General features: G+C 44.5%; 2 protein-coding genes across 2 annotated transcripts; both read left to right on the top strand.

Annotated features, from left to right (window-relative positions):
- Positions 1-237: 237 nt before the first annotated feature.
- On the top strand, positions 238-4,875 carry LOC115187957 (zyxin; the record flags this gene model as incomplete). Its single annotated transcript, XM_029747052.1, is given in 4 exon segments — positions 238-407; positions 581-759; positions 888-1,008; positions 2,284-4,875. Coding segments are annotated over 4 exon segments (581 nt in total), but the record flags the coding sequence as incomplete, so codon positions are not given.
- Positions 4,876-6,510: 1,635 nt separating this feature from the next.
- LOC115188085 (uncharacterized) lies at positions 6,511-9,962 on the top strand. The gene is made up of 8 exons (XM_029747079.1): positions 6,511-7,163; positions 7,314-7,441; positions 7,652-7,747; positions 8,074-8,177; positions 8,291-8,380; positions 8,732-8,877; positions 9,571-9,647; positions 9,777-9,962. The coding sequence occupies exons 1-8, from the start codon at positions 7,115-7,117 to the stop codon at positions 9,921-9,923; spliced, it is 837 nt and encodes a 278-aa protein (XP_029602939.1). The 5' UTR covers positions 6,511-7,114; the 3' UTR covers positions 9,924-9,962.
- Positions 9,963-11,476: the final 1,514 nt, after the last annotated feature.

Here is an 11,476-nt window from a genome sequence, read left to right as displayed (position 1 = left end):
TCTCTCTCTCTCTCCCCATCTCTCTCTCCTCCCCATCTCTCTCTCTCCCCATCCTCTCTCTCTCTCTCCCATCTCTCTCTCTCTCTCCATCTCTCTCTCTCTATCTCCCCCATCTCTCTCTCTCTCTCTCTCTTCCCCATCTCTCTCTCTCTCTCTCTCCCCATCTCTCCTCTCTCTCTTCCCCATCTCTCTCTCTCTCTCTCTCTCTCTCTCTCTCTCTCCTCCTCTCTCTCTCAGAGGTATGTGGGAAGTGTGGTGAGGCTCTGTCTCGTTCCCAGCCTGCAGTGAGAGCTATGAACAAACTCTTCCACTCTGACTGTTTCTGCTGCATGAGCTGCCATCGCCCCCTGCAGGGCATGCAGTTCTACGACAAGGACGGGACGCCACAGTGTGAGGACTGCTACACTGTGAGTGTACACACACACATGCACACACACGCGCACACACGTACACACACACACACACACACAGACAGCAATTACATGCACAAAAAGCTTACAGTAATTCATTAACTCTCACACACAAAGACATGTAACTTGTTTGCTCTCTCTCCCACCCTCCTGTCTGTGTGTCTCTACAGAGTTCTCTGGCGGTGTGTTCTCGGTGCGGGGAGCGTATTACAGACCGTGTGTTGAAGGCGGTGGGCCAGTGTTTCCATGCCCATTGTTTCCGCTGCTGCACCTGCGCCTGCAGCCTGGAGGGGGCGCCCTTCATCACCGATGACGACAACAACCCATACTGTGTCCCAGACTACCACAGGTACGGCCTCTCATCTCCTTTTCTTTCTCTCTGTCTCTCTCAGGTATTGTCCTCTCTGTGTGTGTGTGTGTGTGTGTGTGTGTGTGTGTGGTACAGGGCTAATGTCCTCTCTGTCCCCCTGCCTGTAGGCGTTTCTCTCCCCTGTGTGTGAGCTGTAATGAGCCCATAGTTCCTGACGCCGGCAGTCAAGAGACCGTCAGAGTCGTGGCCCTCGACAAGAACTTCCACCTCAAGTGCTACCGCTGTGAGGTAAGGACAACAGACCTGCTACATCTAAAGTACTACCGCTGTGAGGTAAGGACAACAGACCTGCTACATCTAAAGTACTACCGCTGTGAGGTAAGGACAACAGACCTGCTACATCTAAAGTACTACCGCTGTGAGGGTAAGGACAACAGACCTGCTACATCTAAAGTACTACCGCTGTGAGGTAAGGACAACAGACCGGCTACATCTAAAGTACTACCGCTGTGAGGTAAGGACAACAGACCTGCTACATCTAAAGTACTACCGCTGTGAGGTAAGGACAACAGACCTGCTACATCTAAAGTACTACCGCTGTGAGGTAAGGACAACAGACCTGCTACATCTAAAGTACTACCGCTGTGAGGTAAGGACAACAGACCTGCTACATCTAAAGTACTACCGCTGTGAGGTAAGGACAACAGACTGCTACATCTAAAGTGCTACCGCTGTGAGGTAAGGACAACAGACCTGCTAACATCAAGTGCTACCGCTGTGAGGTAAGGACAACAGACCTGACATAAGTACTACGCTGTGAGGTAAGGACAACAGACCTGCTACATCTTAAAGTACTACCGCTGTGAGGTAAGGACAACAGACCTGCTAATCTAAAGTACTACCGCTGTGAGGTAAGGACAACAGACCTGCTACATCTAAAGTACTACCGCTGTGAGGTAAGGACAACAGACCTGCTACATCTAAAGTACTACCGCTGGTGAGGTAAGGACAACAGACCTGCTACATCTAAAGTACTACCGCTGTGAGGTAAGGACAACAGACCTGCTACATCTAAAGTACTACCGCTGTGAGGTAAGGACAACAGACCTGCTACATCTAAAGTGCTACCGCTGTGAGGTAAGGACAACAGACCTGCTACATCTAAAGTGCTACCGCTGTGAGGTAAGGACAACAGACCTGCTACATCTAAAGTACTACCGCTGTGAGGTAAGGACAACAGACCTGCTACATCTAAAGTACTACCGCTGTGAGGTAAGGACAACAGACCTGCTACATCTAAAGTACTACCGCTGTGAGGTAAGGACAACAGACCTGCTACATCTAAAGTACTACCGCTGTGAGGTAAGGACAACAGACCTGCTACATCTAAAGTACTACCGCTGTGAGGTAAGGACAACAGACGTAAAGATAAACTCCTGAAGATGTATTATAAAGAGCTGGTTAAATGTCGAAACAGTTTGAATGGTGTCCCCCGAGTGTTTTGGATGTAAATGTTTTCCAGTGACCTTCTGCACATCCTGAAGTCTCTCTTCCTGGTTGCAGGATTGTTCCCGCCCCCTCTCCATAGAGGCGGACGCAGATGGCTGCTACCCATTGGACGGCAGGATCCTGTGCATGAAGTGCCACACCCAGCGGGCCAAGGCTATGCAGTGATTGGTAGACACATCTGTTATTCAAGTCGAACTTTGAACCAAATCCAAGGCACAGGATCCATTCAGCTTCCACCGTTCTGTCTTTGCAACAGGGCTTTACTTGTGCGCTGTGTGTGTGTGTGTGTGTGTGTGTGTGTGTGTGAGTGAGTGAGTGAGTTCATGAGTGAAAGCGAGTATGTTTGCATGCAGATGTCGTTATGTCTCTCTCCTCTTTCTGCTTATTCCCCCTCTCAGTCCAGAGGTAATGTACTGCACTGAGATAGACTTCCTCCTCCCCTCCTTCTCCCCTTGTGTTAATGCCAGTCTTATCAAGGCCATTTTTTGTTTACGCTAAAATACCCAGCATGACTTGCACAAGTATAGCTTAGTCATGGGCTGTGTCCCAACAGTCAAAGATGGTTTCCTCTCCTCTTCTCTCTCCACTGATAGGAAAACATGTTGAGAAGGTTTCAGCCATACAACTTTGATTTGTCTTTCACTTTCAGTGGTATGGAAGGAAAAGAGTGGAACTATTTCTGAGTATTTGAGACATAGTTAACAGTAAGGTGAAGTTGCCCCTAAATGCTGATCTTGGGTCAGTTCTGCAATTCCCCCTACTGATTATGGTTAGGTATGGGGAAAGCAAATTGACTTTAGATCTGGGCTTACTGGCAACTTTTTACCAGTAGTTTAGTGTAACCCCCTGACCCCAGTGCACGAGGAGTTGAACAAAAGTTTAAGGTGGACTAATTCATGTTCCCCTGCACCTCCCATAGGGCTGAGCTCTGGTGGGCTGGTGGTACCTGAATCACTTTGGGAGTTGTAGTGCCTGCAAACATACAAGTTGCTTAACTGCCTTTAGAGTGCTTTCTATAGAACTACATATCCCATCAGACATGATGTAGCAGAGCAGTGTGCTGTGGGAAATGTAGTTCCTCTTGGGCTAAGAACTGAGTGCAAAAAAACGAACAAAAATATGTGAATGTCGCTCTCGTTTGTTTTTGTTGTGTGCGTTTGTTGCTTTATAGGCATGCATAGCTACAGATCACTGTCAGTTACTCTCACCAGTTTATCAAACACAGAATGAGGGTACAATACGATCAAAATGACCATTTATTTCTTTGTCAAAAGAATAGAAGATTTAAGATCATGATTAGAGACACTACCAAGAACAAAGGTCAAAAGTTTGCCAAGCACAGATTCCATTCCTATGATCTCCTCATGTTAAATAATTAGAGTGCTGTAGTTTAAAGAGGACCACATGGCTTAGAACAGAATCTACGCTCCAGGCAGAAGTTGCTCTTAACTGCTAGGATCAGATTACCCTGCCCCATCCCTAATCATAATTCAAAGAGGATGGAGGGAAACATTGGATCCTGGATCAGTAGTTAGGGGCAACTTCCAGGACCTATAGGATGATACTATCATCCTCGAGGAAGTATGCGTTCAAGAGCGCTTATCTAGTGTGCAGGTGAGTTAAGATATCTAATGAGTAACATAGATATAGAGATATTACCTCTCATTAATTTAATTCACCTAAAGGTAAACTCATGGATTTTTGCACTATACATCTGCATTTACAAATGCTTAGTATTTTGTGCATTTGCAGCTCTCTGAATAATGTAATAGAACTGATTCTGAATCAGGGTTTTAAGTATTATAAACATGCAGCAGATCAAATGGCCAGTCTGTTTTCCAGTAGAGTATAGTAGGTCATTGACTGTAGCAGCAGCATGTAGATCAAACCAATACAGTTCAAGGTGTTGGTAACACATCACTCAAATGCATCACACTTTAAATTCACTGCCTTTATTTTTGTGGAATTCACTTCAATTTTGAATCATGTTTTTTGTGTGCTTTACACAGTATATTGTTCCTTTCTCATAATACTCCAATGAATACCACTGTTTCCATTATTCAGCTTAGTGTTATTTTATGTCTTGATATCAGTTATATTTACTCTGCTAATAATCTTACCATACTGTATTTCATTGAAGTACTTATTTTCAGTGATTTTTCTGTGAAACTTGGTGAGTTGCCATTTCCACCCTAGTGTTCCTCTCCTGTTCAGACTGGTTTGGCACCGAACACCCATCCTTCCACATTCCTCAGTCTGGCATAGCAACATAACCCTAATGACCAAACTAACATCCTAAACCATATGGCCAAATACGACTCAATATGCATGTTATCTGGGTCGTCGGTATCATCTTTAGTATTCTGTTGTTTTTCGGTTTTTATTTGCACACATGATTCCACCTTTGTGACCATGCCTTTGTCATCACTGTCAGACCATTGGTGTGTGATGATGCCTTCAAAAACACCACTTTGCTCATTTATTTAATGATGATTGCCTTGTTCTTTTCATATAGTTCTTATAAATTCCTCTTATATTTGTGTGTATGTTTACGGTTCCAAACATGCCAACATTAATTACCAGTACATGTCATTCTTTTTCTTCTTTAATTTTACTGTACTCAAAATAAAACTGCTAATTGCCTAAGTCCTGTGTGGTTTTATTGTGCCTGTTTGGCATTTACAATAATTAAGTTTATCCCTGGAAGTTATTGTTCAGTATTGTCCTCATCCTCTCACATCAAAAACAGTATTTCTCTCTTCCTCCATGTCACGTGTCCTCCACTATGCTATCAGTGACGTGTTCCATTGCCAGATGACCTCTAGAACACCCTCGCTCTCTCTATCAATTCATACCAGACCCTCTGCTGCACTGATAGTGACACGGGTAGACGGCTGTGTGTGCACTGTTTTTGCATTTGAGAACATGTTGGTCCTCTCGATGCAGGGTAACAATGTGTCCTCTTAACGTTTTGACTTTTTCTGTGTTTCAGAGTTCTGCTGATTTTATTGGCTCTGTACCGACCTGTTGCTTAGGGACATTATATTCTCATTAATTACATTTGAATGACATTTCAGTTAAAACTTAGTCATTTTAGGGTTGTGGTTTGAAGAGGATTCCTCCTACACATCAAACACACCCACGTGCATGTCACAGTCTAAATGGATCCACAGTGCCACCTAATAATGTAGCAGAGAGAGAGGTAGGCTGCCAGGTCAACTCTGTTTATCAGAACGTCAGAGGAGAGAGAGCCGAGATGACAGCTGGCTGATGGAGGGAGAGATAGAGGTCTGGAGGCTACGTGTGTGGGAGAAATGAGAAACATCAGATGCTGCAACAACCTAAACCCAGACAGACAGAACAAGACATAACAGAGTATGGCAGAAATCCCAGCAGAGCCTGAATTAAAAGTCCTTCTGCAGGTTTGACCTATCTCATGAAATGTTATGAAGTTTATGCTGATCCTAGGTGATGTCAAATCGGTGTGTTGGCCCTTTCTACTTAATGCATCAGTTTTTTGGGTTTTGGGAGGGGGGGGTGTTAGAGCAAGCTCTCAATTCCCTGCGTCTCATACTATACATTTCAAGTTGTATAGAGTGTCTTCCTTTTAATGTGGTATTACATGTATATGGTGGACAAGATGGGTTATAAGATTGTCAAGTGTCAAATTTGTCTTAAAGTAGAAATGTGTATCATGGTAATCCTGATATGAAACTGACTATCCTTCAATTTTGTTTAGATTGAACTGCAGCCCCCTTCTAATACCCTTTCTGAGCCCCAGCCTCAGCTCCAGTCCCAACTACATCCTCTCTCTGAGCCCCAGACCCTACCCCAGCCTGATACCCTTCCCCAGGCTTGGCCCCAGCCCCTACCCCAGCCTGATACCCTTCCCCAGGCCCTACCCCAGCCTGATACCCTTCCCCAGGCTTGGCCCCAGCCCCTACCCCAGCCTGATACCCTTCCCCAGCCTGATACCCTTCCCCAGCACCTACCCCAGCCTGATACCCTTCCCCAGCCCCTACCCCAGCCTGATACCCTTCCCCAGGCTTGGCCCCAGCCCCTACCCCAGCCTGATACCCTTCCCCAGCCTGATACCCTTCCCCAGCCCCTACCCCAGCCTGATACCCTTCCCCAGCCCCTACCCCAGCCTGATACCCTTCCCCAGGCTTGGCCCCAGCCCCTACCCCAGCCTGATACCCTTCCCCAGGCTTGGCCCCAGCCCCTACCCCAGCCTGATACCCTTCCCCAGGCTTGGCCCCAGCCCCTACCCCAGCCGGATAGCCTTCCTGAGCCCCAGCCCCTACCCCAGCCGGATAGCCTTCCTGAGCCCTAGCCCCTACCCCAGCTGGATAGCCTTCCTGAGCCCCAGCCCAATACCCTTCCTGATAACCTTCCTGAGCCCCAGCGCAATACCCTTCCTGATAACCTTCCTGAGCCCCAGCCCCTACCCCAGCCGGATAGCCTTCCTGAGCCCCAGCCCCAGTCTGAAGAGGTGAAGCCCTGGGTGTGGACACATCACCGCATACTCCTTCTCTTCCTCCTGGCATCCTCCTCCTGCATCTCCATACTGGGCCTGGCCTACTACTCCCAGCAGCACCGCCCACCAGAGAGCACACCGCCAGCCTCTCCTCCATGTACCTCCCCGGCTTGTCACAGAGCTACCGCCTGTCTGCCCGTCTCAGTCGACCCCTTCACTCAGCCCTGTGACTACTTCCTGTTTCCCTGTGGGTCTGAGGGGGTGTCTCTGTCCACCAGGGGGAGACAGAGGGGCAAGGGCGTCCCCCTACACCCACAGGGTCACGAGCTGGGCAGTAGAGGCAGAGAAAGAGGGAGGAAGGAGAGAGAGACAGGCAAAGACATAAGAGAAAAGGTTCCAGCAGACAGAATGCCAGACAGACAGACTGCACTACTGCTGACAATGAGGGAGATTTTGGGTGAGAATCTAAGAATGTTGCTCTGTTGATCCTCTGTAGATTTTGTACCGGTTCTTTGGGACAACCATTTAAATAGAACTGCTGAAACCGTTTCCATAACAGGACCTTTCATCCTCACAATGAAACGTTGATATAATGTTCCTCTGTCAGAAGCTGAGGTCCACTCCAGCCCGGGTAACTTAGAACATACAGGCCTTTTACTTTGCTATCTTTCCTGTATGGACACTGGCCCCACAGAGACTGCCGGGCCAGAAGCCTTCCTCAGGCTAGTCCACAAGGTCAGATCACTGGAATAGATTGGTGGGGTATGGTGACGGATTACACCCCCCCCCCTCAAATGTATTGATGAATTGCATTTATGTGAACTACAGTATTAATGATTTTCAAATGTGAAATATTATTTTTATCAACAAAATACAAGATAACTACTTCATAAATGTGATATTACATTACAAGTGTGTTGAAATTGTAATATCTGTTTCCTCTAGGCAGAGGAGCTGATTCAGAATGTCTATTCCTCCAAGTCCAAACTACCTGATCTCAGGTGGAGAGATGAGGAGTCTCGCATGTCTGTTTTGAATAAGGTAAAAGGTCAACGGTGGATGTAATTTAGTGGAACTGTTATTTAAAAACAACTGTGTATTCATTGTCCACTTGAAATGAACAATCTGTTTCCCAGATTCAGTCTCTAACTCCAAGACTTTCAACTAAAAACATTTTCAGGGAAGCTGAACTCAACCAACTGTATTCAAAAGTAGAGTATTTTATTGTAGTGGAACTAGTCTACATTGCCAATAAGATATAGGATTTCTTCATCAATATCACTAATGAATCATATTACCAGTGATGATAATACATTGTACTATATACGTACTGGTAGTTCAATTTCACCCATTTATTTTATTAATAGGTGACAATTGACGAACACAAGTATTTTTCCATCGACATCCAGTCTCTCTCCCTCCAGCGCCAGAGATCAAGCGAACTCTTTTCCCAGACTGAAGGAGATGATAGGTGAGAGCCCAGTTGTCATGAAAAGTCTATGTGATTTGGTTTGGGTAGATATGTGTTATTAATATGAGAATTGAGCATTCTCTCTCTCTCTGTCTCTCCATCTTCTCCTCCAGTTGGTCCATCACTCCATTTCTCTCCATCAATGAGCTAGTCTTTCCCATGGGGATGTTTGTCCAGCCTCTCTTCCACCCTACCTATCCCAGGTAACCCAAAGTCATATGTTTACTATCACATAATAAACAATAATAACCAAGTAGTCTTATTGAGATAAAGAATCTCATTCCTTAAAGTGTTTTGTTGAGTATTTGCATGTTTTTGTGTCAGGGCCATCAACTTCGGGGTTTTGGGGTCTCTGATGGCCAAAGATATTCTCCATCTCCTTCTACCCTTCTAAGACAAATAGTCTCAATGAATTACTCTCTGATTGTAATGCAGTTAATGAAATTATGTGCAGAGTTTGCATTTTGCACACATTTATGTGCGTGCGTGCGTGCGTGTGTGTGTGTTTATACATGATGCATGTGTGTGCCCTGACTGTTCACCCTGTGCTTTAGTCCATTCTCAGAGTGTGTCTCCCAGGTCCATAGCAGAGTGTGTGTGGTCCCAGTACCTGAGTATGAGAGAGGAGTCGTTCTCGCTGTCACCAGCACAGCAGCAGGAGATGTGGGTGCAGTACTCTGCTCTGCAGATTGCACTACAGGTCAGTTTTTAGAATTCCACATCTATTCTAGGCTATTTCAATTTCAGCACCTTAGTTGTTTTGGTTGATATCAGAGACATACTATATTTTGGTTGGTATCAGAGGCATACTATGTTTTGGTTGGTATCAGTGGCATACTATGTTTTGGTTGGTATCAGAGGCATACTATGTTTTGATTGATATCAGAGGCATACTATGTTTTGGTTGGTATCAGAGACATACTATGTTTTGATTGATATCAGAGGCATACTATGTTTTGGTTGGTATCAGAGGCATACTATGTTTTGATTGATATCAGAGGCATACTATGTTTTGATTGGTATCAGAGGCATACTATGTTTTGGTTGGTATCAGAGGCATACTATGTTTTGGTTGGTATCAGAGGCATACTATGTTTTGGTTGATATCAGAGGCATACTATGTTTTGGTTGGTATCAGAGGCATACTATGTTTTGGTTGGTATCAGAGGCATACTATGTTTTGGTTGGTATCAGAGGCATACTATGTTTTGGTTGGTATCAGAGGCATACTATGTTTTGGTTGGTATCAGAGGCATACTATGTTTTGGTTGATATCAGAGGCATACTATGTTTTGGTTGGTATCAGAGGCATACTATGTTTGTCAAAGCTTTATCTACTTTTTTCTCTCTCTTTATCCTTTACTCTCTGTGTCTCTATTTCTCTGTGTCTCAGGCTTACAATCAGAGTTTGAAGAAGTATCCTGGGGACTCCTCTCTAACATTCATCTGTTCCTTACTTCATTCACTCAGGTAAGGATAACAGAACAGTAACAGAACAATAATTGCAGATGTCTAAAAGGTTCACTTTACCATGGATATGAAGGTCCTACTAATGGATGTTTTCCTTCCTATAATTGTATTGATATTATCTTCTTTCAGATCAACTGCGACTCTGACCTGTACCATGAGTTCATGCCCTTTGAACCTTCCTTTCTGGTTACTGTCATCTGTGGGTACTCTGACCTCTGCCTTATGACTCTCTCCTTCCCCAACAAACCCCAGCAGCACCTCTTAGGGACATGCTGACCTACAGATCTACAGTAACATCTCCTACTGAACAAAAAATGCAGAGCCATTGATGAACACACAAGACTGTGATTTTAACGGATCGGTGTCCCCCAGCGCGGGACGGTTGCGCTATCGTAGGCTAATGTGATTAGCATGAGGTTGTAAGTAAAAAATCTCAGGACATAGACATATCTGATATGGGCAGAAATCTTAAAATCTTGTTAATCTAACTGCACTGTCCAATGTACAGTAGCTATTACAGTGAAATAATACCATTACTATTGTTTGAGGAGAGTGCACAATTATAAACTTGAAAATGTTTTAATAAACCAATTAGGCACATTTGGGCAGTCTTGATACAACATTTTGAACATATGTGCAATGGTTCATTGGATCAGTCTAAAACTTTGCACATACATTGCTGCCATCTAGTGGCCAAAATAATACATTATGGCCTTTCACTTGCATTTTAAAGATGGTGGTACAAGGGGGAAAAAAAGCTTTTTTTTGTTGTATTACCTTTTACCTAACGTGTTTTAACCTGTTATGGCTAGGGGGCAGTATTTTCACGGCTGGATAAAAAACGTACCCGATTTAATCTGATTATTAGTCCTGCCCAGAAACTGGAATATGCATATAATTATTAGCTTTGGAGAGAAAACACTCCAAAGTTTCTGAAACTGTTTGAATGGTGTCTGTGAGTATAACAGAACTCCTATGGCAGGCAAAAACCTGAGATGCTTCTGTTCAGGAAGTACCCTGTCTGAACATTTCTTGCCCTTCTTTATTATCTCTATCGTTTACAAAGGATCTCTGCTCTTACGTGACACTTCACACGTCTCCAATGAGGTCTCATAGCCCGGGAAAAACAGGAATGACGTAATTCAAAGCCCTGGCTGAAACAAAGGAGAGCAAAAGCTAAGTGGTCACTCAATGGACTAAGCCTTAGGCGCGTGACACGCCCCGCCCCCGGCTTTCGGTTTTTTCCTCAGTTTACAGACAGGCAGATTCCCGGTCGGAATATTATCGCTTCTCTACGAGATAAATTGCATAAATATTGGTTTTAAACAGCGGTTGACATGCTTCGAAGTACGGTAATGGAATATTTAGAAATTTTTTGTCATATTTTGCGTCATGCTCGTGGCCGAGATTTAGCGTGGGATAGTGTCTAGAACGCACGAACAAAACGTCGCTGTTTGGATATAACGATGGATTATTTGGGACCAAACCTACATTTGTTATTGAAGTAGAAGTCCTGGCAGTGTATTCTGATGAAGAACAAGCAAGGTAAGAACATTTTTCTTATAGGAAATGTGATTTTGGTGAAGGCTAAACTTGCAGGGTGTCTAAATAGCTAGCCCTGTAACGCCGGGCTATGTACTTACATTATTGCAAAATGTGCTTCATCCGAAAAGCTATTTTAAAATCGGACATATCGCGTGCATAGAGGAGTTCTGTATCTATAATTCTTAAAATAATTGTTATGCTTTTTGTGAACGTTTATCGTGAGTAATTTAGTAAAATCACCGGAAGTGTTCGGTGGGAATGCTAGTTCTGAACGTCACATGCTA

Source organism: Salmo trutta, chromosome 3 (genome assembly GCF_901001165.1).
Source record: "Salmo trutta chromosome 3, fSalTru1.1, whole genome shotgun sequence".
NCBI classification, from domain to species: domain Eukaryota; kingdom Metazoa; phylum Chordata; class Actinopteri; order Salmoniformes; family Salmonidae; genus Salmo; species Salmo trutta.
This window is presented reverse-complemented; position numbering and strand designations above follow the sequence as displayed.